General features: G+C 44.5%; 1 protein-coding gene across 1 annotated transcript in view; it reads left to right on the forward strand.

Moving 5' to 3' along the window:
* Positions 1 to 27,724, forward strand: part of LOC124037023 (metabotropic glutamate receptor 8-like) — a 202,594-nt gene that overhangs the window by 74,380 nt on the left and 100,490 nt on the right. Inside the window, exon 3 of the mRNA XM_046351643.1 lies at positions 9,693 to 9,909. Within this exon, the coding sequence (XP_046207599.1) occupies positions 9,693 to 9,909 (217 nt within the window). The remainder of the gene's footprint in view (positions 1 to 9,692; positions 9,910 to 27,724) is intronic.

Raw genomic sequence — 27,724 nt, forward strand, 5'->3', positions numbered from 1 at the left:
CAATCAGTGACAACAATAGACAACTTCCTCTGTTTGGGAACCACACTCGGCCAAAAACAAAGAAATACAACACATAGAATGCCCACGCAAATCACACGCTGACCAAACCAAATAGAGACATAAAAAGGCTCTCTAAGGTCAGGGCGTGAAACCCCGCCCACTCAGCCTGTTTTTTCAAACTTCCTGGTAGTTAGCCATGTAAAAAAGTACTTTTCAGAATGACTGTTCAGGACCTATAAAATGTGTCGTATTTGAGTTTTAAAAAGGCTTCTGAAGTTTGTAATTTGCACTCTGAAATTTCAGACTCCATTTTCCCTTAAGAAAAATGTATCAACCCTACAAAAATGTCCATGAATTAGAATCCACATAATAATTCACATTTCCTGTTGCTGCAGGATTATTTTCCTGCGGTAGCAAACAGGCTTAAATTAAGATCCTACATCTGTATGACATTCGGTTCTTCTCTACCTTTACTAAAGCATTCCTGAACACAATTGAAAGACATAATTGGAGAACATACATTCAGCACTTAGATTGCACACAAGTAGACTTTATTTAACTTATTATGTGACTTCTGAAGATAATTGGTTGCACCAGATCTTATTTGGGGGCTTCGTAGCAAAGGGGGTGAAAACATATGCACGCACCACTTTTCCATTTTTTATTTAAAGTTCTTTTTTTCATTTCACTTCACCACCAATTTGGACTATTTTGTGTATGTCCATTACATGAAATCCAAATAAAAATCCATTTAAATTACAGGTTGTAATGCAACAAAATAGGAAAAATCACAAGGGGGTGAATACGTTTTCAAGGCATTGTGATCTGACAGTGATTTGAATGTTTTAACCAGACTAAAACTGACAGTAAACATGTTAGAGATTTCTTGTTAATACAAATGAGAAACATTTCCTGTCTATGTATTGCTACTTATCTGTTCATTCAGTGCTGTGAAGAAAGTCTTATACCATAGTGTTATCAATGGGGTTCTGATTTGAAAACTGTCTTTGATTTTACATGATCTGCATCAGAATGCAAATTATACTGTAACATTGGGGGGTGGGGGGCGGATGTTGTATGGGCCGAATTGTAAAAACATGTAATTTAACAGTAAAAATGTATGTCTTTTTGATGTGGCATGAACACAACCTGTCATGATACTGATTGTTAAAAAAGTAGGCTACCTGCACATGTTTGTCAACTCCAAAATAATTCCAGCATCCAAACAGTGCACTGTGTACCCGCCATTTGATGAATGAAAAGATCTGTTACAAAACATCAAAAACTGTCATGACATTTGGTGATTGTCATTAGACTTACACTCTTGTAGCCTGAATTAATTGATGTTTGCTGACAAATTTGTAAAAATTGTAAAACGTAAAGTTGGGACACTTGAAAAGGGGCTGAAATATGGAAAGTGCAGCCACATGGAAATACATGGTTTAAACCATGACAGAGAGGTGGGGGTGTTTGTTTTGGAATACGCTATTCTTTTCATATTTAGCAATGTAGCAGTTAAAAAACAGCATTTTAAGAATAGCGAAATTAGCATTATTTAGTGCCCCCCCAATAGATTGACTTTTGTTGCGTTTAATGGGGCTCATTTCTCATTCAGGGGGTTGAACCCCCGACCCCCCCGAACATAATTTGCTCTCTTGTCTGTCCGATTAGTAGTTTAAAAAATATACACTGAGTGTACAAAACATTACAAACACCTTCCTAATAAGCGTTCCACATAGATGCTACAGTCATGTTGACTGCAATGTTTCCCACAATTGTGTCAAGTTGGCTAGATGTCCTTTGGGTGAAGGACCTTTCTTGATACACATGAGAAACTGTTGAGAGTGAAAAGTCCAACAGCATTTCAGTTCTTGACACACTCAAACTGGTGCGCCTGGGGCCTACTACCATTCCCCGTTCAAATGCACTTTTTTCTTGCCTATTCACCCAATGAATTGCACACATACACAATCCATGTCTCAATTGTCTCAAGGCTTAAAAAATCGCTCTCTAACCTGTCTCCTCCCCTTAATCTACACTGAATGAAGTGGATTTAACAGGTGACATCAAGAAGGGATCATAGCTTTCACCTGGATTCACCTGGTCAGTCTGTCATGAAAAGAGCATGTATTCCTAATATTTTGTACACTCAGTGTAGGTTAGAGTGCATATATTTCTTCATTAGAAAATAGAAATTAAGTGGTTTCTTACAGTACGTAATCCTGGTTTTTAAGTCGTATAGTCTACATGCGTCTGAAATACTGTCAACATCAGATATATCAGTTGGAATAAAGCAGAAAAACAGAGTAGTGGATTACCGGAGGGTAGAACCAGTTCACATTGGGGACAGCTTACCTTGATAATACAGCTGAAGTCGGAAGTTTACATACACCTTAGCAAAATACATTTAAACTCAGTTTTTCACAATTCCTGACATTTAATCATCGTAAAAATTTGCTGTCTAAGGTCAGGTAGGATCATCACTTTATTTTAAGATGTGAAATGTCAGAATAATAGCAGAGAGAATGATTTATTTCAGCTTTTATTTCTTTCATCACATTCTCAGTGGGTCAGAAGTTTACATACTCTCAATTGGTATTTGGTAGCATTGCCTTTAAATTGTTTAACTTGGGTCAAACGTAATAATGTAGCTCCGTGGTCCCATAGTGTTTATACTTGCGTACTATTGTTTGTGCAGATGAACGTGGTACCTTCAGGCATTTGGAAATTGCTCCCAAAGATGAACCAGACTTGTGGAGGTCTACCATTTCTTGCCTGATTGCTTTTGATTTTACCATGATGTCAAGCAAAGAGGCACTGAGTTTGAAGGTAGACCTTGAAATACATCCACAGGTACAACTCCAATTGACTCAAATTATGTCAATTAGCCAATCAGAAGCTTCTAAAGCCTTGACATCATTTTCTGTAACTTTCCAAGCTGTTTAAAGGCACATTCAACTTAGTGAATGTAAACTTCTGACCCACTGGAATTGTGATACAGTGAATTATACGTGAAATAATCTGTCTGTTAATTAACAATTGTTGGAAAAATTACTTGTATAATGCACAAAGAAGATGTCCTAACCGATTTGCCAAAACTACAGTTTGTCAACAAAAAATTTGTGGAGAAGTATTCAAAATAAAACTCTGAAATTTGACATTTACATCAGTGAAATATAAAATTTAAGTGTAAGTACATAAGTATTCAGACCCTTTACTCAGTACTTTGTTGAAGAACTTTTGGCAGCGATTACAGCCTTGATTTTCTTGGGGATGACGCTACAAGCTTGGTACACCTGTATTTCGGGAGTTTCTCCCATTTTTCTCTGCAGATCCTCTCAAGCTCTGTCAGGTTGGATGGGGAGTGACACTGCACTGCTATTTTCAGGTCTCTCCAGAGATGTTCGATCGGGTTCATGTCCAGGCTCTGGCTGGGCCACTCAAGGACATTCAGAGACTTGTCCCTAAGCCACTCCTGCATTGTCTTGGCTGTGTGCTTAGGGTTGTTGTCCTGTTGGAAGGTGAATCATTGTCCCAGTCTGAGGTCCTGAGCGCTCTGGAGCAAGTTTTCATCAAGGATCTCTCTGTACTTTGTTCTGTTCATTTTTCCCTCGATCCTGATTGAGACGCAGTCCATGCAATAAATATGTCTAGCTTGAACAGAACAATTGTTATAGGTAATTTTGTATTAACTACCCTAGGCAGGGTAGCCTAGTGGTTAGAGTGTTGGACTAGTAACTGGAAGGTTGCAAGTTCAAATCCCTAAGCCGACAAGGTACAAATCTGTTGTTCTGCTCCTGAACAGGCAGTTAACCCGCTGTTCCTAGGCTGTCATTGAAAATAAGAATTTGTTCTTAACTGACTTGCCTGGTTAAATAAATAAATACAAATTAAAAATTATGCTAATTCGATTTTGAAGGGGTGCGGACATCGACTCTGGGGTCTTGCCTAAATGTACAGGTATGTAATGTAATGTTAAATGTAATCTGGCAAAGGGTGTTGAGCCACCAGAACAGCTTCACTGTGCCTTGGCATAGACTCTACAAGTGTCTTGAAATCTATTGGAGGGATGCGACACCATTCCTCCACGAGAAATTCCATCATTTGGTGTTTTGTAGAAGGTGGTGGAAAACGCTGTCTTAGACGCCGCTCCAGAAACTCCCATAAGAGTCACACACACACACACACACACACACACACACACACACACACACACACACACACACACACACACACACACACACACACACACACACACACACACACACACACACACACACACACACACACACACACACACACAAGTGCCCTTAAAAAAATACGTAAGCAGTGAGCATAGAAATGCATTAAAAACAAAACAACGAAGACGAACGGTGACCTTACAGTGCAGTCAAGCTGTCATATTATGGAAGTCAGATTGGTCCCAGGATGCCACTGTCAACTACTGTAGGAGGGCAGGAATGATAAAGTCACATCAGATAATGTCACCCATGGATGTTCCTGTGGCCAGCATCTTTTTGGGTGGAGAGAGCTTGTCAGAAAACCTCCCAAAACCATTAAACAGTGATAGTGGAGAAAACAAGAGAGAGAAGAAGGAGATAGAGGGACGGAGGTTGACGTTTATTGTCATGAATCTTGCCCTGGAGGCAGCACTGAGTAATTTCGGCTAGATGGGCCAGCTGCAAAGTCCAAATTGGTTATATTGTCAAAATTCATGAAAACAGACATGAGCTTTAGGTCTTAATTTAAGGTTATGGTTAAGCATTAGCGAAATGCTTAAAATCTCATTTTATGACTCTGTAACTGTGTCAGCTAGTGAACACTCTGCAGGGCTACCTCCAGTACATGAGCCATCCCAATAAATTCCAACCTGCAAGAGGGATGTAGCCATGGAGACAACATGGAGGGCTAAATTCAGGGAGGGGGGGGCATAGTGAGACGAGACCTGGCTGTCCTGTCATGTCGAATTAGCTTTTCTCCCTCAATCTTTCTCTCAATCAATTATCATCCCTGGTCAGAGAGGAGCCACTATCAATATGGAAATGAATGGTGCGGACAGTGGGGATTTTGTCTGTGTGTGTGTGTGTGTGTGTGTGTGTGTGTGTGTGTGTGTGTGTGTGTGTGTGTGTGTGTGTGTGTGTGTGTGTGTGTGTGTGTGTGTGTGTGTGTGTGTGTGTGTGTGCCTGCATGAGTGTGTGTGTGTGAAAGAAAAATAATGGTAATGAATATGTTGATACGCACACACACACACACACACACACACACACACACACACACACACACACACACACACACACACACACACACACACACACACACACACACACACACACACACACACACACACACACACACACACACACACACACACACACACACACACACACACACACACACACACACACATCTGTCTCTGTTTACACCATTAATTGAGACACTTGGCCTGCTGTTTGCTAGATTGTTTTAAATAAAGGTCGGTGTTGAGGTTAATGACTATTGTCAGGCCACCATATATCAGGCCAATACTGTCCCTCTAGGTGTGACAGCTCCATTAGCTGCTAAAGTGGCCCACCGTGGAAGGAGCCACATGCCGATATCTCACAGCATACTGTTGTGTGGATGGATAAGGACTTACATTTCTGACATACAGATGACATAAGGTCTGTCATAGTATATCATAACAGTTCATGACCACACGCATTTTGTTTGTGTAAAACTGAGAACTGTTACAGCAGTTGTGATGCGTTGTCCTGCCTTATGGTCACCTAGATAGGCTGAAGCAGCAGAGTGTGTTTGTGTGCTGCAGATGTGTATGATGGAGGAATTCTCTCCCTCCGATGCCTCTAAGTACTTGATGAGTCTCATCACTTTCTTTGGGCTACGGTACGTGGGAGTACATCTGGTGAGCCCTCAAGTCACATTTCAAAACTGTTCTCGATCGCTCGCTCTATTCTTTATCCCCTCACTCCCTTTCTCCCTGCCTCTGCCTCTGTCTCTGTCTCTGTCTCTCTCTCTCTCTCTCTCTCTCTCACCTTTTTTCTTTTTTTCATATTCTCCCATCCCCTTTGAGAAAGATTTCTCTATCCCTCTATCGCCATTTCTTCCATCTTCCCCACTCCCTTGTTCCTCTCTCCCTATAATGGAGCCATGTGGATGTCCACAGTAGCAGTGGAGAATTAGAGCATGATTTATCACTGGTGCTCTTAGCAGCGCTGTAAATACACGCCACAGATCCAGCCCAGTGTCAAGTGCTTCAGCCTTCTGCTCTACAGAGTCAATCACGCAGGGCCGGATTACTGAACGGGCACGTTTGGGTTGGGGGCCCCCTGGATAGCATATGAAAACGGCATAAGAAAAAATGTGCAGAATTGCAGGAAATAAGCTTTAAAACTGACAAATTTTCTCTCATCCTCTGAGCAAAATGTGAGGATAGCACGAGATGAGCTATAAATCAACAACTTTTTATTTTTGATCCATGGCAAAATGTGTTGAAATGCAGGAAGTTAGCTGTTTTCTTAAAAAGAAAGGTGGCCCCCCCTGGAGGTAGGTGCCCCGAAGCCCCAAATGCATTAGTCTGACTCTGCAATCACGGCCATATAAAACTTAGCGCACACTGACCCAGAACCACCCTGGTCTTCACAGCCTCAAAACATCACCCCTGGAAGTACTCTCGTCATGTTTGCGTTTTGTAATACCCAGAGGTCTGGGACTCGTGATAATATACTAGGAACACTACAATATGACGGTGATGATGAGGATGATGATAATAATGATGAGGAGGGAATGATAATGATGCTGATGAGGATGATGATGGTGAGGATGATGAGGATTGTGGGGATGAGGATGGTGGGGAGGATGATAATCAAAAGGAAGGCTTAGTGTGTTGGTGGGTTTTGAGATGAAGATATGAAGATATGCTGATCTACAATATCCCTGAATTAGACCACTAATTAAAGTGGCATTCTCCCCATCTACTTGTGCCAACAACTCTCCATAGGCTTCCAGCGGAATGGACATTTCTTTCATTTCAGCTTTGAGAATGTGGTTCGTATAATGTAAGAGGATAAAGTGTTCTGCATGTGATTGTAATTTCCCAAGTGACATCATTATGACTCTCACATGATGACCAGACCGAACACATCGCATACTGTACATGTTATTCAATCATCTGCTTGCGCTCATCAGCGTGGGTCTGCGTGGCCAGGCGCTAAAATAGAAATTGGTTCTATTTAGGACGCTCAACGCGCTGCATGTCCGGCCTCTCCAATCTCCTCGTAAGTTTTTAGAAGCATATACCCACATGCCATGTTCTCTGTGGTTTTTGAGAGCGTGGGTGATTGAAAGATGAACTGAGGTCCACACTCCAGTTGGTTGCATTAATGCACCTAAAGTTGGTTGCCAACCATCATATAAAGTCCAAAATAAGAAGGAGCCTGAAGGAAGGAGACTAAAAACTCATTTGGTTTACTGTTTTATCTGTGGATTAGTTGTCGGAGTAGAGGACCTTGTGCATTTCAGGTAAAATAACAACCAAATGTTTATATCCTGGACAAATTAGCTAGCAACAGCAAGAAAGCTAGCTAAATTGCCATAAATGTTTAATGCTTTTCAACCTGTGCCCAAATTAATATAATTGGTTCTGAGTTTGTTTTGATATTTCAACCTGGGTGTCCTGATCGCGTCTGGTGCGGGTGGACAAAATCAACGTGCGCATTTGGTCTGGTCAACATGTCAGAGCCACCTAAAGGTGCAGACAACTAAGCATCAACATTCCCAAACCTACACAAAAAAATGTAAAACAATGTACTTTGATTGGTTAAAGCAATCAATAATATATGTCTGTGTGTCAGTGTACCTCTGTTGATCTTTGTTGATTTAGGAAGATGTATTGACATTATTGTAATGTGAACTATTCTCATAACCATTGTGTTTGTAAATATACTGAACAAAAATAACACTGTCTGTATTAAAGCCCTTTTGTGGGGAAAAACTCATTCTGGTTGGCTGGGCCTGGCTTCGTCATGTCAAATCCACAGATTAGGGCCTAATGAATTTATTTAAATGGACTGATTTCCTTATATGAACTGTAACTCAGTTATATGGTTGACATTGTTGCATGTTGCGTTTCTATTTTTGTTCAGTACAGTTCAGCATCTGAGCTCATTGCACCGTAGTGAACATTATCTCAACCTGTTTTGGTTTCTTTATTTGTTTTCCTTTATTGTAGTTACCTTTTGCATTATTCATGTCATTCAGTGGCTAAACTTTATGGAAGTTTGCAGTGAATTAAGATAATATCTTGTGTGTGTGTGTGTGTGTGTGTGTGTGTGTGTGTGTGAGTGAGTGAGTGAGAGAGTGAGTGGAGTGAGTGAGTGAGTGGTGGTGAGAGAGTGGAGTGGAGTGAGTGAGAGTGAGTGAGTGAGAGTGAGAGTGAGTGAGTGAGTGAGTGAGTGAGAGTGAGAGAGAGAGAGAGAGAGAGAGAGAGAGAGAGAGAGAGAGAGAGAGAGAGAGAGAGAGAGTACATCTCCATGTTAGGAAAGATGAGATCTATATCAAGGGGTCAATATGATTTATCTCACTATAACACAATTCAGAGGTTGCAAAAATGCTTTACCCTGAGATGACCCCTATAAATCTAAATGGTGTACAAAAGGCAGAGTTTGTTCTCTTCAGAGTTTGTTCTCTGAAGCCACAGTTTGTAAACTTCAGCTCCATGTTCCCGCTTTTTAAATGAAGTTGTAATGGGAAAATAAAGACAAGCACAAGCAGACGCTTTGGCCCCTGGAAAACTTGTTCACATAGTGACCAAAGGCAAGAAAAATGGCCTTTGTTTCAACCCAGATATTAATCACTTAATGGCAGAAATGAATCAATGGTGATAATTAATCACTTGTTGCCTCTGGTACTCGCTTAGCTCTTGTTATCGTATGGCTCTGAAATCACAGCGTGTGGGAAAAAAATCTAACAAAATGGATCAAGTCAATCCCAATGTTCAAGGGTTAACCTGGGACTGACAGAACGTTGGCATATCACAGGTGATTGCAATTATGTCAAACCCACCAGATGCATTTGTATTTACAGCCGGTTTAATTTGTAGCTGTCTGTGAATGAGCTGAGATCGGCTCAAGCTGCCAGCCAGTGAGTGGCATTTGTATTGCTGGCAGGCCTTTGCCTGTCTTTCTTTCTTCCATTCCCCCTCTCTTTGAATGCCAATGAGACGAGCCTGTAAGGCCTGCCCGCACACCCTGGCCTTTGACTGAAGTGAAATCAATCAGGCCTTCAATCGCTCTCTAAAGGACCATTATCCAACCTTCTCTCCTTGTCTAACAGGCTATGTCTATCTGTCTGTGTGTTTTCTGTCTGTGTGTTGTCTGTCTGTCTAATACCTTACAGTTCCCTCTCTCTTCTCCATTTACACTGTATCCAGTTGACAAGAAACAAAGCAAGGACATTGTGGAATTCTGGTATTGAAGTTATTTTGGGATAAAAGACTCCTAAACATGAAGAAATAAAGTTTCAAGTCAGGTGGTTCAGAAAGGTTCTGACAAAGTCACATTGATATGTCCTCTCGTTAATATCCCTATGTGTAACATATAGTAGATGTCTGGGGAGCATATTCCGTTGTGGAATTAAACAATTACTCGTTTGGCATTAAACACTTGGCTTACACTAGGGTTTCCTTGTCTCCATAGATTCCTCAGATCAGCTATGCATCCACGGCACCCGAGCTGAGTGACAACACACGTTACGACTTCTTCTCCCGTGTGGTGCCACCGGACTCCTACCAAGCTCAGGCCATGCTGGACATCGTCACGGCGATGGGCTGGAACTATGTGTCGACCCTGGCCTCGGAGGGGAATTACGGCGAAAGTGGCGTGGAGGCTTTTGTCCAGATCTCCAGAGAGTCTGGTAGGTGTGATGGGGCTCTTTTTACTGGCACAACATGGCTACTCACAGGCTTTTACTGAAACGCTGAGGAATATATTTTATTTATCCAGCTAGATATAGCTGATAATTTTGGGATGTTTTTGTGACGCTATGCTGAAGGATAAACAAATGCAATTGAATCCAAAAGTATCTTTCCCTGCCAATATACAGCAACAGTTTTATTCTACTAAGAACAACTGCTTGATTTGGGATGTATGAGAAAAATCTAAAATGTACTGTGAAACTTGAATTGTGCTGAAAGGAAGGTGTATTCCCTTGTTTGGGAGATGTGTACTGTTGGTCAGCGTTTTACGCTCTGCCTGCATGCATTGCCCCAATGTTTGACTCAAACACTGTCTTGCCTAGTTTGGCTGAGTGCACCTCAGCATTTGCTGTCTCAACAGCAGGGGATACCTTGAAGGTTCACATGTCAAGTCGCTGAATGTCAAAATAGACTACCAGGGGACAGTCTAAGACAAAAAACACAGAGAGCATCTCTGATTCTCTTTTAGTCTTGCTTGTTCTTTGCTTGGAGAGACTGCTAAGGCATTAGGGTATGGCTTCTCCCCATTCACCAATCAAAATGTATTTACAACTAGCAATTATTAAAACTTGGTTACATTACGCACCAGAATAATTGATTGCTCCACAATTTTATTGATGCATCAGAGGGTATGGGAAGGGGGTGGAACATTTCAAAGTGGTCTGTGAACATTTGTATTGTGTTGATAAATGAATATAGAGATAGGTAATGTCATTGATTCTCAGCATAATCACCCTTAAGTTCACAGATGTATTTTTCTAGGGTCTGTTTCATAATCAAACTCAGTTCTCTCCAAGCCCTATGATTAAAGTATTATGGCAGCTTTCATCAGGGTGGACAAAAGGCCGCACATTAATTATATTGTAATTGCTGAATATAAATTAATCAGCTGTAACATGTATGTGTGAGATTAACAGAGTGTGTGCGCATTAGCCCGGGCCTATTATAAATGAGCTGTATCTCTGGCTAGCATGGGAGCAGGGGAGCACCAACCTAATCCTTGAGGGCCGCGGTTCAGCTCTCCGTGGCACTTAATGGATCAATTAGAGTCATCGATTGGCTTGAGAGTCCACCCACCTGTTTTCTTGGGTCAGAATCAGATGCTGAGTTCACAGATACTGAGTGCAGAGTAATGTTACACCAGTGGTTCTCAAACCTCTCCTCGGGGACCCCAGATATTTAAAGATTTTGCTGTAGCCCTGAACTACCTGATTCACTAGTTGACAAGTTGAATCAAGTGCGTTAGCTCTAGAATAAATAAAATACATGGAACGATTGGACAACCACTGTGTTATACAGCGCAGGCAGAAATGTAATAAGTAGAATGGACATACCACTCTGTAGTGCATAGTGTAGGGTGGAATGCTGACTTTAAGGTAGCAGTTGACATCCTCTGGTCTCACATCAGGCTGCCTATCCTGTCCTGTGCTGAACATTCAGGAGAGTCCAGGGCAGAAAGGAAGAGTGGAAAACAAGTGGTGCTCGTTCCATACAGAACCCTCTACAGAGGGTTCTACTTGGAACCAAAAAAGGGTTCTACCTGGAACCAAAAAGGGTTCTCCTATGGGGACAGCCAAAGAACCCTTTTGGAACCCTTTTTCCTAAGATTGTATCTCCTGTGTTTTGTTAGCCCTGAAATAGGTTGGAGGGACTTTCCTGTATGAGAGTCTCCCTTTGGGTCTGTCAACAGATCCAGACTTCCAGCTGCAGCCCTAGAGCGGGTTTGGGTTAATCCCAAATAAATACAGGGTTTAACAAGCCTCCAACTAGCAACTAAACCATCACCATATAACAGAAAAACATCAATACCAGCTTTACAATGACACCTATAGCTCTTGCACCAATAGAAGTAAGCATAGCAATCTCATTTCACTCCTGGCTAAGCACCCAAAAATAATTGATGATAATACGCTGTGGGCTAATTCACCACTAATAGACATTCTGCTAACTTCCTACATTCAATTGCATGTGATACCCATCTTTTTCTCTTAGGCGGTAAAATGCTGAGCGAGCCTACAAAACTGTAAATAATTCCAAGTGAATTGTGAGCCCGAATAAACAAGTGATGATGTGCATCTATTTATCAAAGCGTGTTAGCTTGATTGGCATGCACTAAGTGTGGTGACCCAGTCCATCACAGCAACCCCCTGCACACCATCACTGTAATGCCTGCTCAGCCAGGTGTCCTTGCCGAAGCAATGTAATCTCTATGTAAATGGTGTAAGCAAGCAACAGTAATCATGAGAAATGGCTGCAATATTTCCTTTAAAGGTGTGGATTAATAATGACGAGGTGCATGGAGACGGTCTCTTGAACAGCAGGGAAGAGCAGCAGTACCTCCCTGTGTATATTGTTCTCTATAATGAATGTGTTTTTTTAAACGTTGTTCTTCTCCTTTCAACACATGTAAATGGCATCATTTAGAGATATGACATTCATAGCTCTGCAAGTTAATTCATCTGTGATTTATCGTATATTGTATCGTCTTTGATTAACCATATATTGTATCGTCTGTGATTTACAGTATTTTGTGTCGTCTGTGATTAACTGTATATGGTATCGTCTGTGATTAACCGTTTATGACCTGAGATTCACAGCATGAGGATGAGGTGCCGGTGGGTTGGATGCCTTTTGCTGTTCTTGGTGTTGAAGGGGATATCTTGCTGGGATATCTTACTTCCCAAATACAGGTGTGCCAAGCTTATATCGTCATACCCAAGAAGACTTGATGCTGTAATTGCTGCCAAAGGTGCTTCAACAAAGTACTGAGTAAAGTCTGAATACTCCATGTTTAATTCATATACAGTATGAACGGAGAGAAGAGTACCAGAAGAGGACTGGCCACCCTGTTGACTGATGGTCTATGGGGAGCAAGTCTAATAACTAGACCAGAGGAGGATCCCAGGAGCAGTGTCACTCTCAACCCCTCCGGAGCCTGATCTTCATGAAAACAGGGACAGATACCCATACTGTGGCATTGGGATAGACTTTCGGACAAACAGTGCCGTATTTCGATGTGTTAACTGCCAGGTTAAAGAGCATGTTGGCCTGCACTCACTGTGAGCTGCAGAGAAATACAGTAGAGATGGACAATGGAGTCTTGGGAGCTCAGTACGTGTTATATACAGGAAGCTTTCTTGTTTAGCAATAGCAAATGTTGATCAATTATTGAATGTATGTCCATTTTGTTTCAGATAGGGTCTAGTTTACTATGCCTTCAAATACTAGTAATTGCTTCTCCTTTATCCTCAGACAGAATAGAGTGGTGAGGAGGAGTCTGTCCTTGTAACGACGTTAGTCTGTTGTAAGAAGAGAGTCAGACCGAAATGCAGCGTGTAGGTTACTCATGACTTTAATGAAAGTATCGCGGTACATGAAATAACTGAATAAATACAAAAACAACAAACGGAACGTGAAACCTATTACAGCCTATCTGGTGAACACTACACAGAGACAGGAACAAACACCCACCAAATACACAGCGAAAGTCAGGCTGTCTAAATACGGTTCTCAATCAGAGACAACGACAAGCACCTGACTGTGATTGAGAATCGCCTCAGGCAGCCAAGCCTAACTAGACACACCCCTAATCAGCCGCAATCCCAAATAATACAAACCCCAATACGAATACAACATATAAACCCATGTCACACCCTGGCCTACCCAAACATATAACAAAAACACAAAATACAATGACCAAGGCGTGACAGTCCTGAAGTGAATTCACCATACATGTTCAGTATTCAGGGTTTACTCAAATATCCTTTTAAGCTTTGTTTTACTATTCACAGTTACATCTGATTTCAGGATTGTATATCGATTTGCTCTCCTTAAATGTTAGTCATCTATTTTATTTGTTTCAGTCTCTGAATTGTTTAATAAAACAAGCTCGTTATATTATGGCATAAAAACTACAATCTGTCTCCTGAATTAGCCTAGTGTGCATGTACAACCAGCTATATCCTGTCCCGAGCTCGTTTTCCCTGGCTAAACTAGCTGGCTAGCTGAACTATGCTAGTTTTTGTCCTCATTTCCAAACTTCATAAATACTGCACCCTCAACTTCAGTACTCCTTTGCTTGTTATACAACAATGTAACTAAGAAATTAGCTAGAAAGAAACTTGAAAAGTATGTATTGATTTATTGTTTTGTTGAATAGTCATGTCTGGTTTGAAATATAGAAATATGGTTTGACAAAGAATATCATTGCGTTAAGTTCAGTTTTGAGATCCATTGGCGTCATTGACGTGGGTTAGCTGAAAGCTTCCGACTGGTCTTGGAACGGTGACAAGAGGCAGCCTCTCCCTGCTTGGTTCGATGGGACATGTAGTGATTTTACCAGCCAGATATGTATTTGTATTTTTGTATTTGTATTTATTAGGGATCCCCATTAGATGCTGCCAAGGCTGCAGCTACTTTCCTGGGGTCCAAACATATTAAAGCACTTACATTACATATGAATCAACAGATAAAATAGTACATCTGTAACGGTTGTCTTCCTCCTCTGACGTGGAGGAGTAGTAGGAAGGATCGGAGGACCAATGTGCAGCGTGGTAAGTGTTCATGATATTTATTATAACTCAGAACACTAAAGAATAAAACGAGAACGAAATGAAACCGAAACAGTTCTGTCTGGTGCAGACACAAAACAGAAAATAGACACCCACAACTGAAACGTGAGAAAACAGGCTACCTAAGTATGGTTCTCAGTCAGGGACAACCAGGCTACCAAAGTATGGTTCTCAGTCAGGGACAACCAGGCTACCAAAGTATGGTTCTCAGTCAGGGACAACCAGGCTACCTAAGTATGGTTCTCAGTCAGGGACAACGGTTGACAGCTGCCTCTGATTGAGAACCATACCAGGCCAAACTCCCAAATCATAGAAAAAAGAACATAGACTGCCCACCCCAGCTCACGCTCTGACCATACTAAAACAAAGATAAAACAAAGGAACTAAGGTCAGAACGTGACAACATTATATAACATTATTACACTACTACATACAGTTGAAGTCTGAAGTTTACATACACTTAGGTTGGAGTCATTAAAACACATTTTGCAACCACTCCACAAATGACTTCTTTAACAAACTATAGTTTTGGCAAGTCGGTTAGGACATCTACTTTGCCCATGACACAAGTCATTTTTCCAACAATTGTTCACAGACAGATTATTTCACTTATTCACTGTATTACAATTCCAGTGGGTCAGGAGTTTATATACACTAAGTTGACAATTTAAAGTTAAACAATTTAAAGACAATGCTACCAAATACTAATTGAGAGTATGTAAACTTCTGACCCACTGGGAATGTGATGAAAGAAATAAAAACTGAAATAAATTATTCTCTCTACTATTATTCTGACATTTCACATTCTTACAATAAATTGGTGATCCTACCTGACATGAGACAGGACATTTTTACTAGGATTAAATGTCAGGAATTGTGAAAAACTGAGTTTAAATGTATTTGGCTAAGGTGTATGTAAACTTCCGACTTCAACTGTATATACAATACAAAATGTTTAATACCACCATACAACAATATCACAACGTATGCATATACATGTGTCTGTACCTTTGTGTGTGTCTCTTCACAGTCCCCGTTGTTCCATACGGTGTATCTTTACCTGTTTTTTAAATCTGATTCTACTGCTGGCATGGCTCTTTGTAGTAATGTGTGCCTCCCATAGTATGTTCTGGACTTGGGGACTGTGACGATGTAAGGGTTTTCCTTTGGTGAAGGCGAGGTGGACCAAAATGCAGTGTTGTGGTTATTCATGTTTTAATTTATAATGAAGAAAACTCTACATGAATAAACTAAGAAAACAATAAACGTGAGAAAACCTAAAACAGTCCTATCTGGTGCAAACACAGAGACAGGAACAATCACCCACAAACACACAGTGAAACCCAGGCTACCTAAGTATGATTCTCAATCAGAGACAACTAATGACACCTGCCTCTGATTGAGAACTATACTAGGCCGAAACATAGAAATACCCCAAAACATAGAAAAACAAACATAGACTGCCCACCCAACTCACGCCCTGACCATACTAAATAAATACAAAACAAAGGAAATAAAGGTCAGAACGTGACAGTACCCCCCCCCCCCCAAAGGTGCGGACTCCGACCGCAAAACCTTAACCTATAGGGGTGGGTCTGGGTGGGCGTCTGTCCGCGGTGGCGGCTCTAGCGCGGGACGCGGACCCCACTTCACCATTGTCTTAGTCCGCCTTATTGTCTGCTTCCGTGGACTCCTAACCACGGTGACCCCTCTAAATGACCCCACTGGACTGAAGGGCAGCTCGGGACAGAGGGGCGGAAGCTCTGGACAGAGGAGCGGAAGCTCTGGAGAGAGGGGCGGAAGCTCTTGGCTGAGGGGCAGGGGCTCTTGGCTGAGAGGCAGGGGCTCTTGGCTGAGGGGCTCTGGCGGCTCTGGGCTGAGGGGCTCTGGCGGCCCCTGGCTGACTCGCGGCACTGGCGGCCCCTGGCTGACTGGCGGCACTGGCGGCCCCTGGCTGACTGGCGGTCCCTGGCTGACTGGCGGCACTGGCGGCCCCTGGCTGACTGGCGGCCCCTGGCTGACTGACGGCACTTGCAGGCCCCTGGCTGACTGGCGGCACTGGCGGCCCCTGGCTAAATGGCGGCACTGGCGGCCCCTGGCTGACTGGCGGCACTGGCGGCCCCTGGCAGACTGGCGGCACTGGCGGCCCCTTGCAGACTGGCGGCACAGGCTGCGCTGGGCAGACGGGAAGCTCAGATGGCGCTGGGCAGACGGGAAGCTCAGATGGCGCTGGGCAGACGGGTGGCTCAGGCGGCGCTGGGCAGACGGGAAGCTCTGGCAACACTGGGCAGACGGGAGGCTCCGGCAACGCTGGGCAGACGGGAAGCTCCGGCAACTCTGGGCAGACGGGAAGCTCCGGCAACGCTGGGCAGACGGGAAGCTCCGGCAACGCTGGAGAGGAAGGCTCTGACAGCGCTGGACTGAGTATCTCTGGTGCCTCTGGACTGATATGGGCACCTTACATCCAAGCTACTCAATACTGCCCCTGCAGCCATAAAAAGTTAACATTTTTTCAACTGACTATCACATTGTTTGATTAAATTTGACTTCATTGATATAATGGGTAATCCAGGAATGTCACGACTTAATTGACACAAGAAAACTGATCGCAATGGCTGCAATGAATTGCAAAATTACTTCTGGGGTCCACGGTGCTCCTCCTCCTCCTTACCACTCTATTCAGAATAAATGTAGCACTCATTATAATGCATCATAAATACAAACACGACTTCAGAAACACTGTGGAGACAGGCCGACATACTGTAGCATTTTTTCGCTCATCTCATCATAGACCCCCCCTGCCACTTGCCTGATTAAAAGTGGGTAATCTAGAAGTCCCTGCCCCGCATCGCTGAGCTAGCTGGCTCTAATCAACTGGGCTCACAATCAATTATCTACACCTGGAACATAACTGCAGGACTCCTGAGGCTTCTCTCCAGACCCGAGGGCCTCGGAGGAACAGCGTATCTCCTCATGTTAAAAGTCGCTAATGAGTATTACACAGTGAAAAATAAACTCCCACAGGATAAATACAGATAGTAACTGGAAACATGTTCTCGCTGCCAGGCTGGTTAAAATGATGGCAAACTTTCAAAAGGGGCTGAGTTTCTGACCTCATTGGCAGGGATAAACTGTCATGGATTAGGAACCCATTTACATAATATCATGGAAAATGGAATTTAGTCTCCAGAACCACCTCGTTTGAACTACCATATATTTTATACAGCAGTACCACTAACACCCATGTAAAAAATAACAAAATGTCTTTAAGAAATCATTTCTAAAGCCTGGTAATCCTATTAGGGTTAGATTAAGTGTATTTTCTCCTTGTGTACCTTTGAAGTTTGAAACTTATTTTTGCCAACAGCTCCTACTTCCTTCCTCCCTGTGTTAACACTTTGCCCACCTGGGGTTGGCCCAGTCAAGCTGTTTCCACGGAAACCGCTCAGTGTGAAAGATTATGTCATTATTGACACTGCAAAATTGGAAGGAACAACTTCCCCTTGACTGTAGGGGTCAGCAAATCCCAAACATGCTCAGATCATACCAATGAGGTCCAGATGTGTGGATCTGTAGTGGAGTGGTTGTGGAGCAATAGTGCTTTTGGTAGTGGAGCATTGGTTGTTGTGGTAGTGGTAGTGGAAGTGGTAGTTGTAGTGGTGGTGGTAGTGGAGCAGCATTGGTGGTAGTGGTTGTGGTAGTGGTATTGGAGCGGTAGTGGTGGTTGTAATAGGTAATGGATGTGGTAGTGGTTGTGGTCGTGGTTGTGGTAGCGGAGCAGTTGTGGTTGTGGTTTAGGGATTGTGGGAGTGGTTGTAGTAGCAGTAGTGGTTGTGGTAGTTGTTGTGATAATGGAGCAGTAGAGGTTGTGGTAGTGGAGCAGTAGTGGTAGTTGTAGCAGTAGTGGTGGTGGGAGTGAAGATGTTGTAGTTGTGGTAGTGGAGCGGATATGGTGGTGGCAGGGATTGATGTAGTGGTAGTTGTAGCAGTTGTGGTGGTGGGAGTGAAGATGTTGTCGTTGTGGTAGTGGAGCGGATGTGGTGGTGGCAGGGATTGATATAGTGGTAGTTGTAGCAGTTGTGGTGGTGGGAGTGAAGATGTTGTTGTTGTGGTAGTGGAGCGGATGTGGTGGTGGCAGGGATTGATGTACTGGTAGTTGTAGCAGTTGTGGTGGTGGTAGTGAAGCAGTAGTAATTGTGGTAGTGGTAGTGGAGCGGCTGTGGTATTGGTTGTGGTAGTTGAGTGGTAGTGGTTGTGGTAGTGGTGTTGGAAACGGTAGTGGTTGTGGTAGTGGTTTGGAAGTGGTAGAGGAGCAGTAGTGGTTGTGGTAGTTGAGCTGTAGTCTTTGTGGTAGTGGAGTGGTTGTGATTGTGGTAGTGCTTGTAGTTGTAGTAAAGTGATAGTGGTGGTGGTTGTGGTAGTGGTGTAGTTGTAGTGGAGTGGAGTGGTTGTCGTAGTGGTTGTGGTTTTGGTGGTGGTTGTGGAGTGGTTGTAGTTGTGATAGTGGTAGTGGAGCAGTTGTGGTAGTTGTAATGTTTATTGTGGTGGATTGGTGGTGATAGTGGAGCGGTGGAGGTTGTGTAGTGGTAGTGTTTGTGGCAGTGGGAGCGGTTGTGGTTGTTGTTGGTGAAGTTGAGCAGTAATGGTTGTGGTGGTAGCGGTTGTGGTAATGTTTGTCGTAGTGGAATGGTGGTGGTAGTGGAGTTGTGGTAGTGGTTGTGGTACTGGGAGCGGTTGTAGTAGTGGAGCGCTAGTGGCAGTGGTTGTTATAGTGGTTGAAACGGAGGATGAGCGGTAGTGGTTGTGGTTGTATTAGTGGTAGTGGAACGGTAGTGGTAGTGGTTGTGGTAGGTGAAGCGCTTGTGGTTGTGATAAGTGGTAGTGGAGCGGTAGTGGTAGGGGTGTTGGTAGTCCTAGTGGTTGTGGTAGTGGAGCGGTAGTGGTTGTGGTAGTGGAGCGGTAGTGGTAGTGGAGTGGTAGTGGTAGTGGTAGTGGAGTGGTAGTGGTTGTGGAAGCGGTTGTTGTAGTGGTTGTGGTTTTGGTAATGCTGATAGTAGTGAAGTGGCTATAGTAGTATTAGTGGTTGTGGTAGTTGAGAGCTTGTGGTTGTGGTAGTGGTAATGGTAGTGGGAGCGGTAGAGGTTGTGGTTGTTGTAGTGGTTGTAGTAGTGGGGGCGGTTGTGGCTGTGGAAGTGATAGTGGATTGGTAGTGGTTGTGGAGGTGGAGCAGTAATTGTAGAGGTTGTGGTGGTTGTTGTGGTTGTGGTAATGTTTGTGCTGGTGGAGTGGTTGTGGTAGGGAAGTTGTGGTGGTTTTGTTACTGGGAGCAGTTTTGGTAGTGGAGCGGTTGTGGTATTGGAGTGGTAGTGGTAGTGATTGTTGTTGTGGTTGTGGTAGTGGTAGGGTTCCGGGCAGCCGAGCGGAAATGGAGGAAAACTCGCCTCCCTGCGGACCTGGCATCCTTTCACTCCCTCCTCTCTACATTTTCCTCCTCTGTCTCTGCTGCTAAAGCCACTTTCTACCACGCTAAATTCCAAGCATCTGCCTCTAACCCTAGGAAGCTCTTTGCCACCTTCTCCTCCCTCCTGAATCCTCCTCCCCCTCCCCCCTCCTCCCTCTCTGCAGATGACTTCGTCAACCATTTTGAAAAGTAGGTCGACGACATCCGATCCTCGTTTGCTAAGTCAAACGACACCGCTGGTTCTGCTCACACTGCCCTACCCTGTGCTCTGACCTCTTTCTCCCCTCTCTCTCCAGATGAAATCTCGCGTCTTGTGACGGCCGGCCGCCCAACAACCTGCCCGCTTGACCCTATCCCCTCCTCTCTTCTCCAGACCATTTCCGGAGACCTTCTCCCTTACCTCACCTCGCTCATCAACTCATCCCTGACCGCTGGCTACGTCCCTTCCATCTTCAAGATAGCGAGAGTTGCACCCCTTCTGAAAAAACCTACACTCGATCCCTCCGATGTCAACAATTACAGACCAGTATCCCTTCTTTCTTTTCTCTCCAAAACTCTTGAACGTGCCGTCCTTGGCCAGCTCTCCCGCTATCTCTCTCTGAATGACCTTCTTGATCCAAATCAGTCAGGTTTCAAGACTAGTCATTCAACTGAGACTGCTCTCCTCTGTATCACGGAGGCGCTCCGCACTGCTAAAGCTAACTCTCTCTCCTCTGCTCTCATCCTTCTAGATCTATCGGCTGCCTTCGATACTGTGAACCATCAGATCCTCCTCTCCACCCTCTCCGAGTTGGGCATCTCCGGCGCGGCCCACGCTTGGATTGCGTCCTACCTGACAGGCCGCTCCTACCAGGTGGCGTGGTGAGAATCTGTCTCCTCACCACGCGCTCTCACCACTGGTGTCCCCCAGGGCTCTGTTCTTGGCCCTCTCCTATTCTCGCTATACACCAAGTCACTTGGCTCTGTCATAACCTCACATGGTCTCTCCTATCATTGCTATGCAGACGACACACAATTAATCTTCTCCTTTCCCCCTTCTGACGACCAGGTGGAGAATCGCATCTCTGCATGTCTGGCAGACATATCAGTGTGGATGACGGATCACCACCTCAAGCTGAACCTCGGCAAGACGGAGCTGCTCTTCCTCCCGGGGAAGGACTGCCCGTTCCATGATCTCGCCATCACGGTTGACAACTCCATTGTGTCCTCCTCCCAGAGCGCCAAGAACCTTGGCGTGATCCTGGACAACACCCTGTCGTTCTCAACCAACATCAAGGCGGTGGCCCGTTCCTGTAGGTTCATGCTCTACAACATCCGCAGAGTATGACCCTGCCTCACACAGGAAGCGGTGCAGGTCCTAATCCAGGCACTTGTCATCTCCCGTCTGGATTACTGCAACTCGCTGTTGGCTGGGCTCCCTGCCTGTGCCATTAAACCCCTTCAACTCATCCAGAACGCCGCAGCCCGTCTGGTGTTCAACCTTCCCAAGTTCTCTCACGTCACCCCGCTCCTCCGTTCTCTCCACTGGCTTCCAGTTGAAGCTCGCATCCGCTACAAGACCATGGTGCTTGCCTACGGAGCTGTGAGGGGAACGGCACCTCAGTACCTCCAGGCTCTGATCAGGCCCTACACCCAAACAAGGGCACTGCGTTCATCCACCTCTGGCCTGCTCGCCTCCCTACCACTGAGGAAGTACAGCTCCCGCTCAGCCCAGTCAAAACTGTTCGCTGCGCTGGCCCCCCAATGGTGGAACAAACTCCCTCACGACGCCAGGACAGCGGAGTCAATCACCACCTTCCGGAGACACCTGAAACCCCACCTCTTTAAGGAATACCTAGGATAGGATAAGTAATCCCTCTCACCCCCCCCCTTTAAGATTTAGATGCACTATTGTAAAGTGACTGTTCCACTGGATGTCATAAGGTGAATGCACCAATTTGTAAGTCGCTCTGGATAAGAGCGTCTGCTAAATGACTTAAATGTAAATGTAAATGTAATGTAAATGTAGGTGGAGCGGTTGTGGTTGTGGTTGTGGTAGCGGAGCGGTAGTGAGTGTAGCGGAGCGGTAATAGTATTTGTAGTGGAGTGGTGTTGGTTGTGGTTGTTGTAGTGGAGTGGTAGTGGTTGTGGGAGCTGTTGTGGTAGTCGTTGTGGTACTGGTTGTGGTTGTGGTAAGTGGTAGTGGAGCAGTAGTGATAGTGGTAGTGGAGCGGTTGTGGTGGTGGTTTTGGTAATGGTTGTGGAGTGTTTGTAGTTGTGGTAGTGGTAGTGGAGGGGTTGTGGTGGTGGTAGTGGTAGTGATAATGTTTATGGCAGTGGATTGGTGGTAATAGTGGAGTGGTGGAGGTTGCATAGTGGTAGTGTTTGTGGTAGTGGGAGCGGTTGTGGTTGTTGTTGGTGTAGTGGAGCAGTAATGGTTGTGGTTGTGGTAATGTTTGTGGTAGTGGAATGGTGGTGGTAGTGGAGTTGCGGTATTGGTTGTGGTACTGGGAGCGGTTATGATAGATGTAGTGGAGCGATTGTAGTAGTGGAGCACTAATGTGCAATAATGTAGTAGTGGTTGTGGTAGTGGTTGTATTATTGGTAGTGGAACGGTAGTGGTAGGTGGAGTGGTTGTGATAAGTGGTCGTGGAGCGGTAGTGGGGGTGGTAGAGGTTGTGGTAGTGTCGTGGTAGGGGTTTTGGTAGTCCTAGTGGTTGTGGTAGTGGTAGTTGAGCAGCAGAGGTTGTGATTGTGGCATGGTGATGGTGGTGGTTGTGGTTGTATTTGTAGTGGAGCAGTAGTGGTTGAAGCGGCTATGGTTTTGTTAGTGGAGCATTTGTAGTAGGTGTTGTGTAGTGGTTGTAGTTATGGTAGTGGAGTGGTAGTAGTTGTGGCAGTGGTTGTTATAGTGATTTTGGTAGTTGAGCGTCAGTGGTAGTGGTTGTGGTAATATTTGTAGTATTGGAGCGGTGGTGGTAGTGGAGCGGTAGAGGTTGTGGTAGTTGTTGTGGTAGTGGGAGTGGCTGTGGTATTGGAAGTGGTTGTGGTAGTTGAGTGGTAGTGGTGGTGGTAGTGGTGGTGGTAGTGGTGGTGGTAATGTTTGTGGTAGTGGAGCAATAGCTGTTTTGGTAGTGATTGTGGTAGTAGGAGCGATTGTGGTAGTGGAGCAGTAATGTTAGAGGTTGTGGTGGTGGTACTGGTTGTGGAGCGGTTGTGGTAGTGGAGCGGTAGTGGTTGTAGTTGTGGGAACGTTTGTGGTTTTGGAAGTGATAGTGGAGCGGTAGTGGTTGTGGTTGTTGTAGTGGTTGTGGTAGTGGGGCGGTTGTGGCTGTGGAAGTGATAGTGGATTGGTAGTGGTTGTGGTGGTGGAGAAGTAATTGTAGAGGTTGTAGTGGTGGTAGTGGTTGTGGTAATGTTTTTGCTAGTGGAGTGGTTGTGGTAGGGGAGTTGTGATGGTTGTGTTACTGGGAGCGGTTGTGGGAGTTGAGCTTTTGTGGTACTAGAATGGTAGAGTTTGTGGTAGTGGGAGCGGTTGTGGTTGTTGTTGGTGTAGTGGAACAGTAATGGTTGTGGTAGTAGTAGTGGTTGTGGTAATGTTTGTGGTAGTGGAATTGTAGTGGTAGTGCCGTTGTGGTTGTGGTAGTGGTACAGGGAGCAGTTGTGATAGATGTAGTGGAGTAATTGTAGTCGTGGAGCACTAGTGGCAGCGGTTGTTTTAGTGGTTGTGGTAGTGGTTGTATTATTGGTAGTGGAACGGTAGTGGTAGTGGGGTGGTAGTGGTTGTGGTGTTGGTAGTCCTAGTTGTTGTGGTTGTGGAGCTGTACTGGTAGTGGTTGTCGAGCTGTTGGTAGTAGTAATGGTAGTGGAGGGTCTATAGTAGTATCGTGGTTATGGTAGTTGAGAGCTTGTGGTTGTGGTAGTGCTAGTGGAGCGGTTGTGGTAGTGGAGCGGTAGTGGTTGTCGATGCGGTTGTGGAAGTGATAGTGGAGCGGTAGTGGTTGTGGTTGTTTAGAAGTAATTGTAGAGGTCGTGGTGGTGGTAGTGGTTGTGGTAATGTTTGTGCTAGTGGAGTGGTTGTGGTCGGGAGTTGTGGTGGTTGTTTTACTGGGAGAGGTTGTGGTTGTGGAATTGGAGTGGTAGTGGTTGTTGTAGTGGTTGTGGTAGTGGAGCGGTAGTGGTAAGTGGTAGAGCTAGTGGTGGTGGAGCAGTTGCGGTAGGTGAAGTGGTTGTGGTAAGTGGTAGTGGAGAGGTTCTGGTAGTGTAGTGGTTGTGTAATGGTATTGGAGCGGTGGTGGTAGTAGGGTGGTAGTGGTTGTGGTAGCGGAGCGGAGCTGTAGTGTGTGTGACTGTGCTAGTGGAGCGGGTATAGTATTTGATGTGGAGCGGTGTTGGTTGTGGTAGTGGAGTGGTAGTGGTTGTGGGAGCTGTTGTGGATAGTGGTTGTGGTAGTGATTGTATTAGTGGTAGTGGTTGTGGTAGGTGGAGCGGTTGGGGTTGTGATAAGTGGTAGTGGAGCGGTAGTGGGGGGGTAGTGGTTGTGCTGGTGGAGTGGTAGTGGGGTGGTAGTGGTAGGAGTTTTGGTAGTCCTAGTGGTTATGGTAGTGGAGCAGTAGTGGTAGTGGTTGTGGTAGTGGATCGGTGGTGACTGTCGTAGTGGAGCAGTACTTGTGTGGAGTGGTAGTGGTAGTGGTTGTGGGAGCTGTTGTGGTAGTTGTTGTGGTTTTGGTAATGGTAGTTTAGTGGCTATTGTAGTATTAGTGGTTGTGGTAGTTGAGAGCTTGTGGTTGTGGTAGTGCTAGTGGGAGTGGTTGTGGTTGTGGTGGTGGAGCAGTAATTGTAATGGTTGTGGTAATGTTTGTTCTAGTGGAGTGGTTGTGGTAGGAGGGTTGTGGTGGTTGTGTTACTGGGAGCAGTTGTGGTTGTGGTAGTGGATTGGTTGTGGTATTGGAGTGGTAGTGGTAGTGGTAGTGGTTGTTGTAGCGGTTGTGGTAGTGGAGCGGTAGTCGAATGGTAGTGCAGCATTAGTGGTTGTGGTTGTGGTTGTGGTAGTGGTATTGGAGCTGTAGTTGTTGTGGTGTTGTTAGTGGTAGTGGTTATGGTTATGGTTGTAGTTGTAGTGGAGAGGTAGTGGTGGTGGTTGTAGTTGTGATAGTGGTTGTAGTTGTCGAGGTTTGGTAGTGGTTGTGGTAGTGGTTTTGGTAGTAGAGCGGTAGTGGTTGTGGTAGTGGTAGTGGAGCAGTAGTGGTTGTCGTAGTGGAGCGGTAGTGGTTGTGGTAGTTGTATTGGAGGTGTTGGTAGTGGTTGTGATAGTGGCGAGGTAGGGGTAATGGTTTTGGTTGTGGTAGTGGAGCCGTAGTGGTTGTGGTAGTGGAGCAGTAGTGGTTGTGGTAGAGGTTGTAGTTGTCGAGGTTTGGTATTGGTGGTGGAGCAGTCGTGGTAGTGGAGTAGTAGTGGTTGTGGTAGTAGAGCAGTAGTAGTTGTGGTAGTGGAGTGGTTGTCATTGTGGTAGTTGTATTGGAGGTAATTGTTGTGGTGTTGGTAGTGGTAGTGCTAGTGGAGCGGTAGTGGTAGTGGTATTGGTGGTGGTAGTGGTTGTGGTAGTGGAACGGTAGTGGTAGTGGTATTGGTGGTGGTAGTGGTTGTCATATTGGAGTGGTAGTGGTTGTGGTAAGTGGTAGTGGAGCGTTAGTTGTTGTGGTTGTAGTAGTGGACCGTTAGTGGTTGTGGTAGTGCAGCGGTAGTGGTTTCGGTTGTGCTAATTGAGCTGTAGTGGTTGTGATATTGGAATGGTTGTGGTTGTGGTAGTGGTTGTGGTTATAGTTGTAGTGGGGCGGTAGTGGTTGCGGTTGTGATTGTAGTTGTAGTGGCGCGGTAGCTGTTGTGGTTGTGGTAGTGGTTGTTGTAGTGGTAGTGGAGCAGTAGTTGTTGTGGTAGTGTAGCGTTTGTAGTTGTGGTTGCCGTAGAGGAGCGGGGGTGGTTGTGGTTGTTGTAGTGGTTATGGTAGTGGAGCGGTAGTGGAAGATGAGCGGTAGTAGTCGTGGTTTTGGTAGTGTTAGTGGGCCTTTGGTTGTATTGGTAGTGGTAAAGTGTGATGCCACTGGTGGTCAAGCAGAGTTCAGTAGGTCACAGCTCTCTTTTCTGTAGACGTGTGGTGCATCTAAATAGTCTAAAGTGACTTCCTTTCCTCGTCTCCCCGTCACGTTTCCCTCATCTGCACTGATCCATTAAGACAGGAGAGGTAAAGGCTAACTGGGGATTTCTATTCACCTGTCCAGTTCTTCCAGATCAGTGCAGATGTGTGAAAGGAGATGGGGAGAGGAAGACATATTCAGGACTATTGACATGCACTCCTAACACCACGTTATTCACAGTGAACGAATTAAACAGGACCCATTGCTCTTATACAGTGTGTCACTGTTGTTTATGCATTTACTGTATGTTTGCCCCAAAGTAACAAAATTCGATTTGAATGATAATTGCGCTAATCTCAGTTAACCCAAAACGAAAACCTTGTGTAATATAGCAATGATGTTTACATAGTCTGTCCACAAGAAATGACCAGAGAGCAAACTTTTTGTTAAGGTTATTCAGTCCCCACAGTCAATGATGTTGATGGCTGCCATTCATCAACTTGCAACACATATGGTGTAGAACAAGTACCTTAAACACAGCATTCCTTTCCTGTTAACAGAGCCGTTCTTGTCTGAAGGTGATGGTGTTCTTCTTGTATATACATTGTGATCAATGTGTGTGTGTGTGCATTTTATTCTTCCAAGCAGTCATTTATCAGTTGATTGTTTTCCCACTACATATGCACACACTAGTGACTCACAGGGGGGGACCAGCAGTCCCCACGGTTATATCCGCAGGGCAGTGGGTTTATGGTCATGGAATACTGTGTGGATGAAGGGTGGGTGGGTGGGCAGAATAAAGAGAAAATAGTACCTTAAAAAACATAAATGTATCATTCTTGTGCAATTGAAAGTGTATTGATAAGGTACATTGAGACTTTTCTTTCATTATTTTAGGCTATCTGATATTAGTGTGTAAGCCTAAGCTTTAGGGCCTAACTGTAGCCTATGTGTGCCAAATAGCCTACATGATAATCGCAAATGCTTTTGGGAACTGGCAGAAAAAGTTTGTGTGATTCACTGAGGTGCTAATAAATTCAGCTGTTTGTTCACCCACCTCCACCCACAATTTCTAATAACCCAATTGCTAATATCCCAAATCTGAGGCCCGCACCCGACCCTTACCTGCCAATATAGAAATATAGAAAATGTGCTGTAGGCTACAGTCAGAGACAGTGGAACGATTTTTTGACAGGGGGTGCAGGATATTTTGGTGGAAAATGTAGATGTTTCTTTTTGATAAATTGTGACATTTTGGTAGGCTATTTGTTAGTCCGCTTGTCTGTAGGTACAGTGGTGAAAAAAATGACTTAATTGTCATACTTCAATAAAAATAAAGATACCTTAATAGAAAATGACTCAAGTAAAAGTCACCCAGTTAAATACTATTTGAGTAAAAGTCTAAAAGCATTTGGTTTTAAATGTACTTAAATATCAAAGTAAATGGAACTGCTGAAATGTACTTAAGTATCAAAGTAAATGGAACTGCTAAAATGTACTTAAATGCCAAAAGTAAAAGTATAAACCATTTGAAATTCTGTATATTAAGCAAACCAGACGGCACAATTATTGAGTTTATTTGTTATTAACGTATTGTCAGGGGCACGCT

The sequence above is a fragment of the Oncorhynchus gorbuscha genome, linkage group LG06 (assembly GCF_021184085.1).
Source record: "Oncorhynchus gorbuscha isolate QuinsamMale2020 ecotype Even-year linkage group LG06, OgorEven_v1.0, whole genome shotgun sequence".
Classification (NCBI taxonomy): domain Eukaryota; kingdom Metazoa; phylum Chordata; class Actinopteri; order Salmoniformes; family Salmonidae; genus Oncorhynchus; species Oncorhynchus gorbuscha.